The 22,893-nt window shown below is 36.9% G+C and overlaps 2 protein-coding genes across 2 annotated transcripts in view; both read left to right on the top strand.

The window, feature by feature from the left end:
• The first annotated feature begins 10,138 nt into the window (after positions 1 to 10,138).
• On the top strand, positions 10,139 to 12,376 carry LOC130229889 (homeobox protein goosecoid-2). Its single transcript, XM_056458909.1, has 3 exons — positions 10,139 to 10,196; positions 11,536 to 11,759; positions 12,070 to 12,376. Exons 1-3 carry the CDS (start codon positions 10,139 to 10,141, stop codon positions 12,169 to 12,171), a joined length of 384 nt encoding a protein of 127 aa, XP_056314884.1. The 3' UTR covers positions 12,172 to 12,376.
• Positions 12,377 to 15,313: 2,937 nt separating this feature from the next.
• Positions 15,314 to 22,893, top strand: part of ythdc2 (YTH domain containing 2) — a 42,509-nt gene continuing 34,929 nt past the window's right edge. Inside the window, exons 1-5 of the mRNA XM_056457188.1 lie at positions 15,314 to 15,413; positions 17,866 to 18,030; positions 19,614 to 19,704; positions 21,757 to 21,956; positions 22,398 to 22,591. Coding sequence (XP_056313163.1) covers positions 17,874 to 18,030; positions 19,614 to 19,704; positions 21,757 to 21,956; positions 22,398 to 22,591 — 642 coding nt within the window. The 5' untranslated portion in view covers positions 15,314 to 15,413; positions 17,866 to 17,873. The remainder of the gene's footprint in view (positions 15,414 to 17,865; positions 18,031 to 19,613; positions 19,705 to 21,756; positions 21,957 to 22,397; positions 22,592 to 22,893) is intronic.

Here is a 22,893-nt window from a genome sequence, read left to right on the forward strand (position 1 = left end):
GCTGTTTCACACACACACACACACACACACACACACACGCACACACACACACACACACACACACACACACACACACGCAGGACAGATTCTTACATGCTTTTGAGTTCAGAGCCGTGATTTCTGCATATTTCTCTATTTATTCTGCTGTTCTGCTGTTCATATCTCAGCTTCAGTCTGTCATTTCTCTTTTATTACTGCAGAAGTACTCACTCTCTGGTCAGATTAAATGCAACGCATGATTTAAACTCTGTTAAATCACACATGCAGCTCATATTTCTACAGGCTTTTCCTACATGCATTATTAAATCTCTCACTGCTGATTGTTACTGAATGCTCTCTAATGCTGCACTGGAATAAATCGTTTGATAGAGACTGAATGATTATTGTATTTATTATAAAATCAATACACTCTAAAAAATGCTGAGGTATTTTAACCCAATTTGGAGTAAGATATGCTGGGTTAATCTTGAATTATATTTCTATGACCACTTTTTTGGAATTTGTCTGTATTTTAGCCAGCTGTTTTGCATTTTGTTGTTTTATTTCGGATGTGTTTATTTGCATATTTACATTCATGGACATTTCTGTTTGCTTCACAATGTAAAACTATGCAATATATCATTTAATATATGAAAAAAAAATATATATATGCATTATATAACCCAACATTGAGTCAAATGTATAATAAGAATATTTAAATTCAAATGAAGTAAAATGACCTAAACATCATATAATTGCTTAAAATACAAAATATTCTGATAATAAGGGGAAAAAACAACCGCTGGGTTACGTTTTTTAGTTTTTGTCTATATTTTACCCAACTTGAGCTGAAATAACCCAGCATTTTTTTCTGAATTGTGGTTAATTATTTGAGCATGTCGAGATCCAATATGTGCACACTACAGAAATGCTGGGTTATTTCAAGCTAATTTGGGGTAAAATGTAAAAAAAACTGCTGGGTATTTGAATTCGATTTATAGGACCAAACTGTCTATATTTTACCTATGTATTGGGTGAAAATAACCCAGCTTTCTCTACAGTGTGGGTTAAATTTTAAGTTTTTATTTTTAGCAATTTTGTTTTCAAGAAAAGCTAAATAAAATGACCAAAACAACATAACAATTACAAGTATGCTTAAAAATTACTGGGTTATTTCAACCCAATTTTGGGTAAAATATGCTGGGTAATATTTAAAAAAATGTTTTGGATTTGTCTATACTTGTCTATACCAGCTAATTTTGCGTTAAAATAACTAATATTTAAATACAATTTCAACATAAATGTAACAATGCATAATTGTAAATATGACAAATGAACACCTGTAAAAATCATTATAAATGCCTTATTCATTATATAACCCAGATCTGAGGCAAACTTTAGAATATTTCAATCAAAACTAAATAATTGCTAAAAACACCAAGAGAAGAGCACAAAAATTACAGCAACACTGTAATGCTGGGTTATTTTAACCCAACTTTAGAGGAAAATATGGGAAAAACAACTGCTGGGTTAACTTTTTCAATTAGATTAATTGAACCAAAAGCTTTTGGCTTTGTCTATATTTTTCGAAACTTGAGCTGAAATAACCCAGCATATTTTTCTGAATTGTGGTCGATTATCTGGGCATGTCGAGATCCAATATGTGCATTTCAGCCTTCATATTCATACACAACTATAAACCAGTGAAGCTGAAATGCAGAACACACACACACACACACACATAAAGAGCAGATAAGTACAAGTACAATATAAAAATGCTGGGTTATTTAAACTTAATTTTGGGTAAAATGTGAAAAAACTGCTATTTCTTTAAATTAAATGTATAGAACCAAATTGTCAATATTTACCCAACTTGGGCTGAAATAACCCATCATTTTTAGTGTACAGTCAGTTTCTGCCTTTTTCAAATCAATTTTGTTTTTAATAAAGGCTAAATAAAACAACCAAAAAGAGCGGAAAATTACAACACTTTAAAAAATGCTGGGTTATTTCAACCTACCTTTGGGTAAAATATGGAAAAATCAATTGCTGTGTTAATTTTTTTTATTAAATTTATAGGACCAACTGTTTTTGGCTTTATCTATATTTTACCCAACTTGAGCTGAAATAACCCAGCATATTTTTCTGAATTGTGGTCGATTATCTGAGCATGTCGAGATCCAATATGTGCATTTTCAGCCTTCATATTCATGCACAACTATAAACCAGTGAAGCTGAAATGCAGAACACACACACACACACACACACACACACACACACATATATGGAATTAATAACCTCCGCTGGTATCACTGAATGTAAACGCATGTCCATCATTTCTGAGCATTGCTGAAGCGTATCTGTGGAATCATAACACTTAAAAACCATAATCTCAACAATGCAGAGCAAATGAATATCAGTAAGCCGGACAGACGCTGTTTATTTGTATTTAGTTTTGATCCTCCTTATCTGTGTGGCTTAAGAGCGATTCTGGAAATCCATTAATTCCTGTAAGAGAAGCGTGTGTGTGGACGTGGACCAGCACAAAGGACTGGCTGAGGATGAAGGAGAGCTGGACAATAGATTTGGCTTTTTGTGACTCTGTCAAAAAATGAGATGTTGAAGGACTGCGCTTCTGAGATAAGACGGAGAGCAGACATTCCTGATGTTCATAACGGCTGAAATTAAGATGCAGCTCCGCTTGTAGTGTTCGAAATGATAATAGACTGAAAAACACATTGGGTCACAGCAAAAACAACTTGCTTGTGTTTCTGTTTTATTTTCAAACACAAAATATGTGAATTATAAATCTTTTCTTTTATAAACAGACATAACAACATTGCTGTCATTAATGAACAAATATGCATTTATTATTTATTATTATAATGATTTAAATTATATTATATAGTATTATTATATATATAATCAAGCCCCAAATTATTATATCACAAAAGGAGTTTTTAACCCATTAATTGTTAAGCTTTTTAACCAATAACATAGTTGACGGTAACAGAGTTGGCGATAACAATCGACGATAATAGAGTTGACAGGAAACAGAGTTGACGATAACAGAGTTGATGATAACAGAGTTGAAGATAACAGAGTTGATGATAACAGAGTTGAAGATAACAGAGTTGAAGATAACAGAGTTGAAGATAACAGAGTTGATGATAACAGAGTTGAAGATGACAGAGTTGATGATAACAGAGTTGAAGATAACAGAGTTGAAGATAACAGAGTTGAAGATAACAGAGTTGAAGATAACAGAGTTGAAGATAACAGAGTTGATGATAACAGAGTTGAAGATGACAGAGTTGAAGATAACAGAGTTGATGATAACAGAGTTGAAGATGACAGAGTTGATGATAACAGAGTTGATGATAACAGAGTTGAAGATAACAGAGTTGAAGATAACAGAGTTGAAGATAACAGAGTTGATGATAACAGAGTTGAAGATGACAGAGTTGAAGATGACAGAGTTGACGAATAACAGATTTGATGATAACAGAGTTGATGATAACAGGGTTGACCATAACAGAGTTGATGATAACAGAGTTGACGATAACAGAGTTGACGATAACAGAGTTGAAGATGACAGAGTTGAAGATGACAGAGTTGAAGATGACAGAGTTGACGAATAACAGATTTGATGATAACAGAGTTGATGATAACAGAGTTGACCATAACAGAGTTGAAGATAACAGAGTTGACCATAACAGAGTTGATGATAACAGAGTTGATAATAACAGAGTTGACGATAACAGAGTTGAAGATAACAGAGTTGAAGATAACAGAGTTGACCATAACAGAGTTAATAATAACAGAGTTGACGATAACAGAGTTGACGATAACAGAGTTGAAGATAACAGAGTTGACCATAACAGAGTTGATGATAACAGAGTTGAAGATAACAGAGTTGAAGATAACAGAGTTGACCATAACAGAGTTAATAATAACAGAGTTGATGATAACAGAGTTGACGATAACAGAGTTGAAGATAACAGAGTTGATGATAACAGAGTTGATGATAACAGAGTTGATGATAACAGAGTTGATGATAACAGAGTTGATGATAACAGAGTTGATGATAACAGAGCTGATGATAACAGAGTTGATGATAACAGAGTTGATGATAACAGAGTTGATGATAACAGAGTTGATGATAACAGAGTTGATGATAACAGAGCTGATGATAACAGAGTTGACCATAACAGAGTTGATGATAACAGAGTTGATGATAACAGAGTTGACCATAACAGAGTTGATGATAACAGAGTTGATGATAACAGAGTTGATGATAACAGAGTTGATGATAACAGAGTTGACCATAACAGAGTTGATGATAACAGAGTTGATGATAACAGAGTTGATGATAACAGAGTTGACGATAACAGAGTTGACGATAACAGAGTTGAAGATAACAGAGTTGACGATAACAGAGTTGACGATAACAGAGTCGAAGATAACAGAGTTGATGATAACAGAGTTGACCATAACAGAGTTGATGATAACAGGGTTGACGATAACAGAGTTGACGATAACAGAGTTGACCATAACAGAGTTGATGATAACGGAGTTGATAATAACAGAGTTGACCATAACAGAGTTGATGATAACAGAGTTGACCATAACAGAGTTGATGATAACAGAGTTGACGAATAACAGAGTTGATGATAACAGAGTTGACGAATAACAGAGTTGACGAATAACAGAGTTGATGATAACAGAGTTGACCATAACAGAGTTGATGATAACAGGGTTGACGATAACAGAGTTGACGATAACAGAGTTGACCATAACAGAGTTGATGATAACGGAGTTGATAATAACAGAGTTGACCATAACAGAGTTGATGATAACAGAGTTGACCATAACAGAGTTGATGATAACAGAGTTGATGATAACAGAGTTGACCATAACAGAGTTGATGATAACAGAGTTGATGATAACAGAGTTGATGATAACAGAGTTGATGATAACAGAGTTGATGATAACAGAGTTGACCATAACAGAGTTGATGATAACAGAGTTGATGATAACAGAGTTGATGATAACAGAGTTGACGATAACAGAGTTGACGATAACAGAGTTGAAGATAACAGAGTTGACGATAACAGAGTTGACGATAACAGAGTCGAAGATAACAGAGTTGATGATAACAGAGTTGACCATAACAGAGTTGATGATAACAGGGTTGACGATAACAGAGTTGACGATAACAGAGTTGACCATAACAGAGTTGATGATAACGGAGTTGATAATAACAGAGTTGACCATAACAGAGTTGATGATAACAGAGTTGACCATAACAGAGTTGATGATAACAGAGTTGACGAATAACAGAGTTGATGATAACAGAGTTGACGAATAACAGAGTTGACGAATAACAGAGTTGATGATAACAGAGTTGACCATAACAGAGTTGATGATAACAGGGTTGACGATAACAGAGTTGACGATAACAGAGTTGACCATAACAGAGTTGATGATAACGGAGTTGATAATAACAGAGTTGACCATAACAGAGTTGATGATAACAGAGTTGACCATAACAGAGTTGATGATAACAGAGTTGACGAATAACAGAGTTGATGATAACAGAGTTGATGATAACAGAGTTGACGATAACAGAGTTGACGATAACAGATTTGATGATAACAGAGTTGATGATAACAGAGTTGATGATAACAGAGTTGATGATAACAGAGTTGATGATAACAGAGTTGACCATAACAGAGTTGATGATAACAGGGTTGACCATAACAGAGTTGATGATAACAGAGTTGATGATAACAGAGCTGATGATAACAGAGTTGACCATAACAGAGTTGATGATAACAGGGTTGACCATAACAGAGTTGATGATAACAGAGTTGATGATAACAGAGTTGACCATAACAGAGTTGATGATAACAGAGTTGACCATAACAGAGTTGATGATAACAGAGTTGATGATAACAGAGTTGACCATAACAGAGTTGATGATAACAGAGTTGATGATAACAGAGTTGACCATAACAGAGTTGACCATAACAGAGTTGATGATAACAGAGTTGAAGATAACAGAGTTGATGATAACAGAGTTGATGATAACAGAGTTGATGATAACAGAGTTGACCATAACAGAGTTGATGATAACAGAGTTGAAGATAACAGAGTTGATGATAACAGAGTTGACCATAACAGAGTTGACCATAACAGAGTTGATGATAACAGAGTTGACCATAACAGAGTTGATGATAACAGAGTTGAAGATAACAGAGTTGATGATAACAGAGTTGATGATAACAGAGTTGACCATAACAGAGTTGACCATAACAGTGTTGATGATAACAGAGTTGAAGATAACAGAGTTGATGATAACAGAGTTGACCATAACAGAGTTGACCATAACAGAGTTGATGATAACAGAGTTGACCATAACAGAGTTGATGATAACAGAGTTGAAGATAACAGAGTTGATGATAACAGAGTTGATGATAACAGAGTTGACCATAACAGAGTTGACCATAACAGTGTTGATGATAACAGAGTTGAAGATAACAGAGTTGATGATAACAGAGTTGACCATAACAGAGTTGACGATAACAGAGTTGACCATAACAGAGTTGACCATAACAGAGTTGATGATAACAGAGTTGATGATAACAGTTGAAGATAACAGAGTTGATGATAACAGAGTTGATGATAACAGAGTTGACCATAACAGATTTGATGATAACAGAGTTGATGATAACAGAGTTGATGATAACAGAGTTGATGATAACAGAGTTGATGATAACATAGTTGAAGATAACAGAGTTGACCATAACAGAGTTGATGATAACAGAGTTGAAGATAACAGAGTTGATGATAACAGAGTTGATGATAACAGAGTTGACCATAACAGAGTTGATGATAACAGAGTTGATGATAACAGAGTTGACCATAACAGAGTTGACCATAACAGAGTTGATGATAACAGAGTTGATGATAACAGAGTTGACCATAACAGAGTTGACCATAACAGAGTTGATGATAACAGAGTTGAAGATAACAGAGTTGATGATAACAGAGTTGATGATAACAGAGTTGATGATAACAGAGTTGACCATAACAGAGTTGATGATAACAGAGTTGACCATAACAGAGTTGATGATAACAGAGTTGAAGATAACAGAGTTGATGATAACAGAGTTGACCATAACAGAGTTGACCATAACAGAGTTGATGATAACAGAGTTGACCATAACAGAGTTGATGATAACAGAGTTGAAGATAACAGAGTTGATGATAACAGAGTTGATGATAACAGAGTTGACCATAACAGAGTTGACCATAACAGTGTTGATGATAACAGAGTTGAAGATAACAGAGTTGATGATAACAGAGTTGACCATAACAGAGTTGACCATAACAGAGTTGATGATAACAGAGTTGAAGATAACAGAGTTGATGATAACAGAGTTGACCATAACAGAGTTGACGATAACAGAGTTGACCATAACAGAGTTGACCATAACAGAGTTGACCATAACAGAGTTGACCATAACAGAGTTGATGATAACAGAGTTGAAGATAACAGAGTTGATGATAACAGAGTTGACCATAACAGAGTTGATGATAACAGAGTTGACCATAACAGAGTTGATGATAACAGAGTTGACCATAACAGGGTTGACCATAACAGAGTTGACCATAACAGAGTTGACCATAACAGAGTTGATGATAACAGAGTTGAAGATAACAGAGTTGATGATAACAGAGTTGACCATAACAGAGTTGATGATAACAGAGTTGACCATAACAGAGTTGATGATAACAGAGTTGATGATAACAGAGCTGATGATAACAGAGTTGACCATAACAGAGTTGATGATAACAGAGTTGATGATAACAGTTGAAGATAACAGAGTTGAAGATAACAGAGTTGAAGATAACAGAGTTGATGATAACAGAGTTGATGATAACAGAGTTGACCATAACAGAGTTGATGATAACAGAGTTGATGATAACAGAGTTGACCATAACAGAGTTGACCATAACAGAGTTGATGATAACAGAGTTGAAGATAACAGAGTTGATGATAACAGAGTTGACCATAACAGAGTTGATGATAACAGAGTTGATGATAACAGAGTTGATGATAACAGAGTTGACCATAACAGAGTTGACCATAACAGAGTTGATGATAACAGAGTTGAAGATAACAGAGTTGATGATAACAGAGTTGACCATAACAGAGTTGACGATAACAGAGTTGACCATAACAGAGTTGACCATAACAGAGTTGACCATAACAGAGTTGACGATAACAGAGTTGATGATAACAGAGTTGACCATAACAGAGTTGACGATAACAGAGTTGATGATAACAGAGTTGACCATAACAGAGTTGATGATAACAGAGTTGACCATAACAGAGTTGATGATAACAGAGTTGACCATAACAGAGTTGACCATAACAGAGTTGACCATAACAGAGTTGACCATAACAGAGTTGATGATAACAGAGTTGAAGATAACAGAGTTGATGATAACAGAGTTGACCATAACAGAGTTGACGATAACAGAGTTGACCATAACAGAGTTGACCATAACAGAGTTGATGATAACAGAGTTGACCATAACAGAGTTGACCATAACAGAGTTGACCATAACAGAGTTGACCATAACAGAGTTGATGATAACAGAGTTGATGATAACAGAGTTGATGATAACAGAGTTGATGATAACAGAGTTGATGGTCACAGAGTTGAAGATAACAGAGTTGACGATAACAGAGTTGATGATAACAGAGTTGATGATAACAGAGTTGAAGATAACAGAGTTGAAGATAACAGAGTTGACGATAACAGAGTTGATGATAACAGAGTTGATGATAACAGAGTTAAAGATAACAGAGTCAACGGTAACAGAGTCGTAGAGAATAGTTGACGAAAACAGTTGACGATAACAGAGTCGATGTTAAGAGTTGACGATAAAAGTTGACGCATAGCAGAGACGACAGTAACAGAGTTGATGATAACAGTGTTGATGATAACAGTTGACAGATAACTGGATTCACAGTAACAGTTGACAATAACAGTGTCGACAGTAACAGAGTTGATGGTAACAGAGTCATTTAAAAGATAGAAACCTGATATAAAAATCCAAAGCTCCTCCTAAATGTATCAAAGATTTTTTTGCTGTCTCCTCATACTTTAGTTTCTCATCAAATCTTCTGACCAATCAAATGCTCTCTAGTGTCTGACATGCCCCGCCCCCTTCTTCTCGTTAGCTGTTCATTTGATGAACTTGAGCTCAACCACTCTCACTGGCAGAGCTGGGAGAAAAGACATTGCTATTTGCTGATTTTGATAAAGGGGAGGAGCTAATATATGCCTCGCCCTCTCCTCATGTTTCAGTTAAGATTACGTCAAACATCCAATAAAAATGCTCATTTCAAAGCTCTTTTAAAAACAGAGAGATGATAGTTATTATCCATTGTGTGAGTCTGCTGTCAGTGTGTGTTGTGTGCATAGCAGTAAAGTGGAGTATGTGTGTGTGTGTGTGTGTGTGTGTGTGTGTGTGAACGTGTGTGTTTGTGAGCATGTGTGTGTTTGTGAGCATGTGTGTGTATGTGAACAGTGTGTGTGTGTGTGTGTGTGTGTGTGTATGTGTGTGTTGTGTGTGTGTATGTGAACAGTGTGTGTGTGTGTGTGTGTGTGTTGTGTGTGTGTGTGTGTGTGTGTGTGTGTGTGTGTGTGGTGTGTGTGTGTGTGTATGTTTGTGAACATGTGTGTGTATGTATGTGAACAGTCTGTGTGTGTGTGGGTGTGTGTGTGTGTGTGTGTGAACGTATGTGTTTGTGAGCATGTGTGTGTATGTGAACAGTCTGTGTGTGTTTATATGTGTGTATGTGAACAGTCTGTGTGTGTGACTGAGGGTTAAACAGGTGAAGGTCTCAGTAAATCTCATGCAAATGCAGCGTCTGAAGCTGATCCACGTTTATCCGCTGAACAACAATGAGGATTTCCTTCCCGTTTCATACCGCAGATCTGATTTCTTGTCGGCTAAAGCCAGATTACCTGAATCTGCCGCACAAAACGGGCCTCAGATTAGCTGCATGTCTGTATGGGGGGATTATGCTGGACGGGTTCATATATAGCGGAGCCGTGGAGCCGCGCATTCAGTGCTGATGGAGAGCCGCGTGCAGGACAAGAGGAGCTTCGGCTTCAGCATCGACAGCATTCTGAGTCTCAGAGACCAGAAGGAGGAAGAGGAGGAGGAGACGCATCTTCATCATCATCATCTTCATCACGATTTTCATCATCGGGCCCTGGAGCCGCAAACACACTCCTGCAGGACCTGCTGCTTCTGCTCTCACTGTGGAGAAATCCTGCAGTCTGACAACGGTGAGATCATCTTCATCATCATCATCATCATCATCATCATCATCATCATCATCATCATCATCATCATCCTCATCATCATCATCATCATCGTCTTCATCATCATCATCATCATCCTCATCATCATCATCGTCTTCATCATCATCATCATCATCATCATCATCATCATCTTCATCATCATCATCATCATCATCTTCATCATTGTCATCTTCATTATCATCTTCTCCATCATCATCTTCATCATCATCTTCTTCATCTTCATCATTTTCATCATCTTCATCATCTTCATCATCATCTTCATCATCTTCATCTTCATCATCATCTTCACCATCATCTTCATCATTAGCATCTTCATCATCTTTATCATCATCATCAGCATCATCTTCATCGTCATCATCTTCATCTTCATCATCTTCATCTTCATCATTTTCATCATCATCATCATCATCATCATCTTCTTCATCTTTATTGTTTTCATTGTCATCATCATCATCAGCATCATCTTCATCATCTTCATCTTCATCTTCATTATTTTCATCATCATCATCATCTTCCTCTTCATCTTCTTTATTTTCATTGTCATCATCATCATCATCATCATCATCATCTTCATCATCATCTTCATCATCATCATTAGCATCTTCATCATCTTTATCATCAACATCATCTTCATCATCTTCCTCTTCATCATCATCATCATCATTAGCATCTTCATCATCTTTATCATCAACATCATCTTCATCATCATCATCATCTTCATCATATCATCATTTTCATCATCATCTTCAGTACCATCTTTATCTTCATCATATCATCATCTTCATCATCATCTTCAGTATCATCTTCATCTTCATCATATCATCATCATCTTCATCATCTTCAGTACCATCTTCATCATCAGCATCTACATCATCTTCATCATCAGCATCTTCATCATCAGCATCTTCATCATCTTTATTATCAACATCATCATCTTCATCAACATCATCGTCTTCATCATCATCTTCATTTAATTTACTCTTAGGTTTATTTTTAAAGCTAAACATTTGTTTGTGTGTGTGTGTGTGTGTTTGTGTGTGTGTGTGTGTTTGTGTTTGTGTTTGCGTGTTTGTGTGTGTGTGTGTGTGTGTTTGTGTTTGTGTGTGTGTATGTGTGCATGTGTGTGTGTCTCTCTGTCTCTCAGCCTGTGCAGTGGTCTGGGGAAAGCGTGTGTTTTCAGAGGCGTGTCCGAGCGCAGGATCCCCGGGTCTGACCGGTGTTCAGCGCAGGGTTCGGCGTCACCGCACCATCTTCACAGAGGAGCAGCTGCAGGCGCTGGAGGATCTGTTCACACACAACCAGTATCCCGACATACACACACGCGAACAACTGGCCCTCAAAACACAGCTGCGCGAGGAGAGAGTCGAGGTGATCAAGTAAAATATGACTAATTCCGAGTGTGCCTCATACAGGTGAGTGGGCTTAACAAACCACCTGTAGAAAACACACTCCTTCATCTCTGCGGGACACTTGTGCTCTTTATAAACAGATCTGAAAATGTTTTGTATTTTGGGTTTGCTAGTATCTGTGGGTCTGTCATCTTCAGACCGCAGTGACATTAGAAATCTGTGTGTGACCTTTGCTAAGTGTGTTGTTCGCACATGCCTTATTCAGCTTAGAAGCATTGCAAACAGTATGGAGATGATTGTCCCTGTGTGTGTGTTTGTGTGTGTTTCAGGTGTGGTTCAAGAACCGAAGGGCCAAATGGAGGCGTCAGAAGCGTCTTCCCTTCAGTCTTCGAGGAGCGGACGAGTGGATGAGCGTTATTCACAACGACTGATGAAGAAACCTGCGGCGAACACACTGAAGATCATCTGCTCCTCTTCATTTCTTCATCAGTCAGCCTGCTCATGTGGGAGACCTTTCAGCTCTACACAGGCATCATACAGATGAAGATTGTGTCTTTGATATAATTCCTGATGAATTAATGATCAGTTAGATTATAAACAATGTTATTGTATGATATCACATCACTACAGATTTATGCAATATTCATTTTATATTAAATCATGGAGAAACTTTAGTTCTGAGTGGCAGTCCATGCTCATTTAATGACGGATGTAATTATGAGTGACAGATGCAGATATATGTATTAAATATGATTCATCATCAAAGGAGTCAGCTGAAGAACAAAGATTAAACCTGTGCTGCTAAATGAATCAGTCAAAAGAGTCAGTGACTCACTCATGAAGACTTACTCGGTCAAATGAGTCAGTGATTTACTCATGAAGAATGAATCAGTGCTGCTGAATCAGTGCTGCTGAATCAGTGCTGCTGAATCAGTGCTGCTGAAGTAATAAATCAAATGAGTCAGTGACTCACTCATGAGGAATGAATCAGTGCTGCTGAATTAATCAATCAAATAAGTCAGTGACTCACTCATGAAGAATGAATCAGTGCTGCTGAATCAGTGCTGCTGAAGTAATCAATCAAATGAGTCAGTGACTCACTCATGAAGAATGAATCAGTGCTGCTGAATCAGTGCTGCTGAAGTAATCAATCAAATGAGTCAGTGACTCACTCATGAAGAATGAATCAGTGCTGCTGAATCAGTGCTGCTGAAGTAATCAATCAAATGAGTCAGTGACTCACTCATGAAGAATGAATCAGTGCTGCTGAATCAGTGTTGCTGAATCAGTGCTGCTGAAGTAATCAATCAAATGAGTCAGTGACTCACTCATGAAAAATGAATCAGTGCTGCTGAATCAGTGCTGCTGAATTAAACAATCAAATGAGTCAGTGACTCACTCATGAAGAATGAATCAGTGCTGCTGAAGTAATCAATCAAATGAGTCAGTGACTCACTCATGAAGAATGAATCAGTGCTGCTGAATCAGTGCTGCTGAAGTAATAAATCAAATAAGTCAGTGACTCACTCATGAAGAATGAATCAGTGCTGCTGAATCAGTGCTGCTGAATTAAACAATCAAATGAGTCAGTGACTCACTCATAAAGAATGAATCAGTGCTGCTGAATCAGTGCTGCTGAATTAAACAATCAAATGAATCAGTGACTCACTCATGAAGAATGAATCAGTGCTGCTGAATCAGTGCTGCTGAATTAAACAATCAAATTAATCAGTGACTCACTCATGAAGAATGAATCAGTGCTGCTGAATCAGTGCTGCTGAATTAATCAATCAAATGAGGCAGTGACTCACTCCTGAGGAATGAATCAGTGCTGCTGAATTAATCAATAAAATGAGTCAGTGACTCACTCATGAAGAATAAATCTGTGTTGCTGAATTAATAAATCAAATGAGTCAGTGACTCACTCATGAAGAATGAATCAGCGCTGCTGAAGTAACCGGTCCAAAGAGTCATTGACTCACTCATGAAGAATGAATCAGTGCTGCTGATTTAATCAGTCGAATGAGTCAGTGACTCACTTATGACAAATGAATCAGTGCTGCTGAATCAGGGCTGCTAAATTAATCAATCAACTGAGTCAGTGACTCACTCATGAAGACTCACTCGGTCCAAAGAGTCATTCACTCACTCATGAAGAATGAATCAGTGCTGCTGATTTAACCAGTCGAATGAGTCAGTGACTCACTTATGACGAATGAATCAGTGCTGCTGAATTAACCAGTCGAATGAGTCAGTGACTCACTCATGAAGAATAAATCAGTGCTGCTGAATAAATCAATCAACTGAGTCAGTGACTCACACATGAAGACTCACTTGGTCGAATGAGTCAGTGACTCACTTATGACGAATGAATCAGTGCTGCTGAATTAACCGGTCGAATGAGTGAGTGACTCACTCATGAAGTCAGTGTCTCACTCACTGATTCATTATTCATGAGTAAGTCTGTGACTCAATTAACCGGTCAAATGGGTCAGTGACTCACTCATGAAGACTTGGTCGAATTGGTTAATGAGTCAGTGAGTCACTCTTGAGGAATGAATCAGTTGAAAGGGTCAGTAACTCAGTCATGAAGAATGAATCAGTGCTGCTAAATGAATCAGCTGAGTGAATCATTCAGTGACTCACTCACGAAGAATGAAGCTGTGCTGTGCTGCTAAGTGAATCAGTAAGTGCCATACTCATGAAGAATGAATCACTGCTGAATGAACCAGCTAACTGAATCAGTTAGTGGCATGCTCATGAAGAATGAATCACTGCTGAATGTGTCAGTCGAATGAGTCAGTGACTCACTAATAAAGAATGAATCTGTGTTGTTTATTGAATCCTTTATAATGCCTTATGAGTTGTTTTCATCCCACCTAAAACATTAAATACATTATTAGATATTTCAGAAAGATATTAACTATGGATAAAGAAATTAAAAGTTTGGTCTGGTTTGGTTTGGTTTATGAAATATTTTTTAACAAAATGTTACATAAAAGTATAAACTACAACATTCACATGCAAGAAATAAAAGGCATACACAAAAACATATATAAAAGGTAAAATAAGGATAAATAAATAAATAAAAATATAACACTGAAAAAATGGCCATCTTGTTTCATGTGTTTCACATTTTAAAAAATTAATCAGTCTTCGTTAAGTTTTTGTAAAGTGTGTATATAAGTGTGTGAGAGTATGAAGTGAGTCTAAAAACCTTTGTTTATTTATAAAAAAATAAAAACAAATTAATAAACTGCATATATATCTTACACATCAAATCACCTTTATTGTCACCTTGCTTGAATTATCAATAACGTATTAGAAATATTAGAGTGTTCAACTATACGAGAGTATAACTTACACCAAAACTTCTGAATAAACTAGAAGAATATTAGCATAATAATAGCATAATAATAATAATAGCTTCCTCACGTTATTAATGTACACTTCGCTGATCTCTATATGGTCTGTCGCGGTGGTGACGTCAGTGAGATGATCTGTAGATCGCGCAATGCTGTGGTTCATGCGCAGTTGGAGCGCAGCCTCAGTTTCGATTCTCTGCCGGCAGAAACAGCTAACACAAGCAGACTGACATACAGCTAAGCTAAATTAACCCAAATTTAACTAAAGTAACCCATTCGGACGACTCACAGCTGGCGGTTCATCTCAGGTCTGTTCTCCTCACACACTCCACACGCACGACAGCTGTTTTCATTTCGCGGTTTTTTTCCCAGAAATGAAGCGGTGAAGTTTTGCTAACGTTAATGATGCTCGTGAAGCTCAATGAATGAACACACAGCTGACAAAAACACAAGATTTGAGCTTAAACGCTTGCTTTTTAATATACATTCGTGCTGTTTGTGCAGACGACAATGTGTTAGCATACTATTATATGCCAGTTTAGCTTTAGCTGTTTGTTTACATTGAGTTATTTGTAAAATCACGACATTTTTACATTAATATCGTCTCTTTACTTGCTCTGAATGTTATTTAGTTAAACAATGAGTGTGTTCTAAACTATATATATATATATATATATATATATATATATATATATATATATATATATATATATATATATATATATAATACGAATGAAGATTGTTGGATTTATAATTACACATTCATTCAGTCACAACTCGTCCCTATATTGTTTATTAAGGTACTTTGAATATTCAGTCTGAATCTCATGTAACGTAAGCATGACTTGAAAACAACATTAGCACTATTTATTCGACTGTAAACATGGTTGTGCTTTGATAGTCATTGGCTGCTAATATGGTTTTACTATTTAGAATTTGCAAACACTAACGTTAGTTTTCTGATATTTTGTCATCAAGGAGAAAGTCTGAATGTGTGTGAATTAAAACTTTACTTCAATCGAATTGAGCCTGTAAAAAGCAGTACTCTTTATTGTTTTTACATTAGTATGCTTTATTTTCCAGTTTTCCAGTATCTCTTTGAGTAATTGTATTTTAGTACTTATTAATATATACAAATTTACGTCATAAAAATACATCTCTAATTTAGTTATTTTACGTTAGTTAGTTAGTTAGTTAGTTAATTAATAACTTGTTGGCTTAATATAATGTAAATGCTTTAGAAGATCTTAAGTGTTGGCCCTTGTTAATTAATGTGGGTGGTTATTATACTAATTATATAAAAATAATGATTAATGTCATCCAATATTCATTCACTCATTCATTCATTTTCTTTTCGGCTTAGTCCCTTTATTAATCTGGGGTCGCCACAGCGGAATGAACCGCCAACTTATTCAGCATATGTTTTACACAGCGGATGCCCTTCCATCCACAACCCATCTCTGGGAAACATCCACACACACTCAGTCACACTCATACACTACGGACAATTTAGCCTACCCAATTCACCTGAACCGCATGTGTTTGGACTGTGGGGGAAACCAGAGCACCCGGAGGAAACCCACGCGAACACAGGGAGAACATGCAAACTCCACTCAGAAACACCAACTGACCCAGCTGAGGCTCGAACCAGCGACCTTCTTGCTGTGAGGCGACAGCACTACCTACTGCCTATATAGCTGTATATATATATGTGTATATGTTTGTGTATATATGAGCAATTCCATGCATATGTCAACCTTGCTATGAGAAAAAAAAAAGTTTTCACTAAAATATTGAAACGCTTTCTGTGTGTTTTTTGTGTAGGCTTGTACTGTAAAAATACTGTCAAATGTCTCTGGTAATGTTTTTAAATAATTATATTTGATTTACCAAAATCACACCAGTGGCAATTTCACATATGTCACATCCGTAACGACACTTTTTCCTCATAAATGCAAAAATGTTGTACAAATTAAAATCAGTCATGTTTGTTCTATAGAGAGCCAACTTTTATAAAAGACCATTTTATGCCACTCATTATATAATGCCAGAATGACAATATAATATCATCACAATGCTAGTACACTCTTCATAGAACACGTCATATTTTATTATTAAGCATAGTAAATTTTAGTCATTTTAGCAATTTAATAATGAGGCATTGGAGTCAGAATGTGAAAGCGCATATCCTAAATATATAATAATGAATTTTAACACAAAAGTGCAGATAAGGAGTAACAGAGGCTGTAATATCTGCTGCCAGATCTATTTTCAGTCGTCAGACAGCCACATGAAAATATACTATAGTAATTTATAGTAAATACTGTAGTGTTTTTAGCCATACTGACACCTCCAATAGAGATCGAGATGTGCACAATCAGCTAAAATGTTGCTAGAATTGGTTTATGTATGGGCGATATATATTGCATCAGCAGAAATTATTGGGTTCATGTCCATGTGTTGTGCCATAAGTCCATATATTGATTATTGTTACAGGCCTATGTATATGCATGTGTATATATATATATATATATATATGTGTGTGTGTGTGTGTGTGTGTGTGTGTGTGTGTGTGTGTGTGTGTGTGTGTGTGTGTGTGTGCGTGTGTGTGTGTGTGTGTGTGTGTGTGTACATAAATAATTTACAAATCAATTTAACTACAATAGTTAATGCTGTTATAAAGTACTGAATAAAAGCAGAGAGCATCTATATTATGAAATCGTTGATAATAATTAATTATTTCGATTTTCTGTCCTGCAGGGAGGATCATGTCACGTGGAGGGCAGAAATCAAACATGAGTTCGTCTAAAAAGCACCAGGCGTCTTCACTGAAAGCCAAAGGATTCAAAGACATCAGGATTGACGAAGAGGTCAAAATCGCTGTCAATATCGCCCTGGAGAGATTTCAGTACAGCGACGAGAAAGGTCTGAGGGTTTATCATCTAAAACCATCACAGAAAAGCAGTTTATTTTCATCCTTATTATGTCGTATATCAAATGTAGGAGGCAGGGCTTGATTTTTGTACTTCAGGAATTGATTGGATGGCTCTGGTTTGCTTTTGCTGGGTCCTGTAAGAGTGACAGGTTAATCCCGCCCTCACAGCAGTAAACACCAATCAGTAAGGGATGTTGTTCAAGTAATAAAAACAAACATTATTTTAAGTCTAATTTCCTGAAAAACACTCCACATGATCCTCTGATCTATTTGTATATTAATAAATAATGAATTTTAAATAAATGAGTTACTAATGAATGTTACAATTTAATTAAGCCCTTATACTGGTATATATATATATATATATATATATATATATATATATATATATATATATATATATATATATATATATATATATATATTTATTTAAATTTTTTATTTTATGTAAAATTTTTATTTTTTAAATTTAAAAATATTTATAAAATCTATTTCTTAGAACCCTTTAAAGTAAAAAAAACCTCTTAAAATTAATTTTTTTAAAAAATATAACATAAAATGACACCAGTGATAGTCAATAGGGATACAGATGGACACTGGATGATAAACTTCCATTTTTTACTTCCATTTTCTTCCAATTTTTGATAAACTTTTCGTTTATATTTGGCTTGATTTTTATTTATTTTTTTACTTCAGGAATTGATTGGATGGCTCTGGTTTCCTATTGGTGGGCCTTTTATGAGTGACAGGTTGACCCTGCCCTCACACCAGTAAACACCAATCAGAAAAGAGAAGAGTTGTTGGGAGGGTGGGGAAGTTGATTAAAAAATTCAGTTTATATATTTTAAAGCCTAATATTTACCACAAAACCTAAATTAATAAATTATTTTTACCAAAAACTAAATTAAATCAAATCATTTTACTGGAGTTCAGACAAGTTCAAACATTTACAAATTTAAAAACATTCTAAAAGCATCATTGTTTTTACATTATATAAATGTATTTCTTAAGAACCTAAAATTAAGTTAAACTTAAAACTCTTTAAGTTCATATTTAATATAATATATTTAATATATTTAATTATTTGACCTTTGAGGCTAAATTATTTGAAATGCAGAAAAAAACCCAAAACAAATGTGGGCGGGGCTTGATTTTTGTTCCTATTGTAGAGCATTTTGGGGGATGTAAACAAAAACAATGGTCCCAACGTATTTCCTGTTTTACATTTTTAATTTTTATAGCTTACGAGAATCCAAAAAGAGCCACATATTGATGAATAATGTTATGATAGCTGATTTAAAGTTAAGTCATGATTGAATTGCCTCTTGTTATAGTTATGAAATAGTTTGATAACAGGCAGGAAATATTCATGGGCCAATGACATGACCACATTCAAAAGGTCGATACAAGGATGACCCCGCCCTCACACCAGTAAACACCAATCAGAGAAGAGATTGTGTTAAAGAGGGATGTGAAGTTATTCTGATTCAGGATTATGAGGCGAATGGATTTTGAGATCTATAATGATTTTTTATTTTATAAAAGAATTGAAATGTGTTGTTTTGTCCCACAGAGCTGGATTTTCCTTCGTCCTTGACAAACTCTGAGAGAGCGTTCATTCATCGGCTGGCTCAGTCTCTGGGCTACATCTCCAAAAGCAGAGGGTGAGTTCAGTTTGCATGTGAAACACCGGCATGCACACTAGGCATGGGCGATATCTTATCATTTGCAATATAGCGTTAAACATTCTGTCCACAATAAAAACTAGACTTTACTTAGACTGCAGTTAATCATTACTGAAGCACATGTGCAATACAGTTTGCCTTCATGAGCCTGTCCAGAAAGATTTATTCTGCTTTACGTTCACTTCATAACATCAATGGAGTGTTTGCAATAACTCCTTTTGTGACCAGAGGTGGTTTCATATCACAGAATGAGCAAGAAATCATACTTTTAATAGTATATAATACAGTGATAAAGGCTAGGTCAATTAGCATTGTATTATAAATATATCTTATGTTTATAAAATACCCAGCATGGCCTAAAGAACAGAAATAATCCAGATATTGCCACAGTGGTTGTTTGTGTTCATGATTGATCCATTTATTAATTTCTGTCATCTTTATCCTATGCTGCAATGATAGCTTTTTTCAGTAATCTATATGTGGAGTTTATGCATGAGGGCGCCCTCTAGTGGCCAGGATGAATGACACAACTAATGTTACACTATTCACAAAACCTTAACGCTATTTCTGAGGTCTTGACCCGCTGTCCTTTTTTATTTGTGGCTGTTTTGTAGTGTTGCATTGCAGTTAATTTGAATTCGTGTCACAGCTGATATCTACCCCCATCTGATGGGTTGGGGCTGTTAAAGTCAAGCCCTGGATAGAGAGATGGATGGATTGATAGATAGATGGACGGACGGAGGAGAGGATGGACGGACGGACGGACGGACGGACGGATGGATGGATGGATGGATGGACAGACAGATGGATGGATGGATGGATGGATGGATGGATAGACAGACGGATGGATGGACGGATGGATGGATGGATGGATAGACAGAGATTGATGGATGGATGGATGGATGGGTGGATAGACGGAGATTGATGGATGGATGGATGGATAGACAGACGGATGGATGGAGGGACAGATGGATGGATGAATATACAGGGAGATTGATGGACGGATGGATGGATGGATGGATAGACAGACAGACAGACAGACAGACAGACAGACGGATGGATGGATGTATGGATGGATGGAAGGATGGATGGATAGACAGACGGATGGATGGACGGACAGATGGATGGATTAATGGACAGATGGATGGATAGACAGACAGATGGATGGACAGACAGACGGACGGATGGATGGATGGATGGATAGATAAAAAGAGATTGATGGATGGATGGATGGATGGATGGATAGACAGGGAGATTGATGGACGGATGGATGGATAGACAGAGATTGATGGACAGATGGATGGATGGATGGATAGACCGACGGAGGGATGGATGGATGGATGGATAGACAGACAGATGGATAGATGGATGGATAGACAGACAGACGGATGGATGGATGGATGGATGGATGGATAAAGATTGATGGACAGATGGATGGATGGATAGACAGGGAGATTGATGGATAGACAGACGGATAGATGGATGGATAGACAGGGAGATTGATGGACGGATGGATGGATAGACAGACGGATAGATAGAGGGATGGACTGATGGACTGATGGACGGTTGGATGGATGGATGGATAGACAGAGATTGAGGGACAGATGGATGGATGGATAGACGGCTGGATGGATGGATGGATGGTTGGATGGATGGATGGATGGATGGATGGATAGATAGAGAGATTGATGGACTGATGGATGGATGGATGGATAGACAGACGGATGGATGGAGGGACAGATGGATGGATGAATATACAGGGAGATTGATGGACGGATGGATGGATGGATGGATAGACAGACAGACGGATGGATGGACGGACGGACGGACAGATAGATAGATAGATAGATAGATAGATAGATAGATAGATAGATAGATAGATAGATAGATAGATAGATAGATAGATATACACGTAATTGTGTAGTCTAACAGATTATATTACTGACTGCTAATTTTGTCATGTAGCTTCATCACTATATACAAGCTCACCAGTAATCCCGCATCTCCGGCTGTCATTGTGTGCTGTTTCAGGAAGGGCTGCAGCCGGTTCCTGACGGTGAGGAAGAAGGACGGGACTGAGGCGCAGCGCTCCAGCATGAGCTGCTCTCTCTCTCCGAGCTGCAGAGCGCTGGTGCAGAGTCTGATGCAGAGATTCCCCATCAGCAGCCGAGAGCGCAGCCAGCTGCAGCCACATGCAGAGAGAGGCCTGCAGTCCCCGCCCGACGCCACCGGTCAGTGCAGTGCATGATGGAGAATAATGCGAACAAATAAATCTTTGCATATAATGAGAGTTTTGTGGCTGAATTATTGAAATAATATAACATAAAAGGCTAATAACTCTGACCGTAACTATATATAGTGGAGGTCAGAATTATTCGCCCTTCTGTATATTTCCTTCCCCAATTTCTGTTTAACTTTTCTAAACATAATAGTGTTAATAACTCATCTCTAATAACTTATTTATTTTGTCTTTGTCATGATGACAGCACAATATTAGACTAGATATTCTTCAAGACACTTCTATACAGCTTAAAGTGACATTTAAAGGCTTCACTAGGGTAATTAGGGTAAAGTTAGAGTAATTAGGCAAGTCATTGTATGGATGTGTATGTGATAATTAACATGTGATTTCTCTCTCTATGTCTTCTTGATTGTGGTGTTTGATGCTCCAGACAGTAAAAGCAGGTCAAGCGGGCGCCTGAGCCACGGGATTCCTCAGGTTCCTCCCAGACGCAGCGTCTCTGAGCTGGACTCTTTCCGGAAAGCTCTGCCGGTCTACGAGCTCCAGGAGCAGATCGTCCAGACCATCAGAGACCAGCAGGTGGTGCTGGTGCTGGGGGAGACTGGCTCCGGGAAAACCACACAGGTCAACACTGACTTTTTCTGTACATGATACAATATTTACACACTATTATTTCAGGCATGCAATGATAATAGTTTTTATCTATAGTTTGTTTTTGTCATTTAACATCTCATAGAATGTTATCAAAAATTGGTTATAGCTAGTCACATGACAAAAAATGAATAAAATAATAAAATAATATTTAAATCATGATTTTTATATACAGGGCTTGACATTAACACCCGCCAGGCTGCCAAATGGGGGTAGATTTCAGCTGTGGCGGGTTAGACAGACACCCACACTAGCCACTTTGACTGGTTGAAAAT

Source organism: Danio aesculapii, chromosome 5, assembly GCF_903798145.1.
Source record: "Danio aesculapii chromosome 5, fDanAes4.1, whole genome shotgun sequence".
Lineage (NCBI taxonomy): Eukaryota > Metazoa > Chordata > Actinopteri > Cypriniformes > Danionidae > Danio > Danio aesculapii.

What these genes read in the sequence shown, in the direction of transcription:
- LOC130229889 (XM_056458909.1), top strand. Translation starts at nt 10,139, where the DNA reads ATGGAGAGCCGCGTGCAGGACAAGAGGAGCTTCGGCTTCAGCATCGAC. An exon ending in CAGCATCGACAGCATTCTGA is followed by an intron (nt 10,197 to 11,535) that starts GTCTCAGAGACC and finishes TCTGTCTCTCAG; the next exon opens with CCTGTGCAGTGGTCTGGGGA. An exon ending in TGCGCGAGGAGAGAGTCGAG is followed by an intron (nt 11,760 to 12,069) that starts GTGATCAAGTAA and finishes TGTGTGTTTCAG; the next exon opens with GTGTGGTTCAAGAACCGAAG.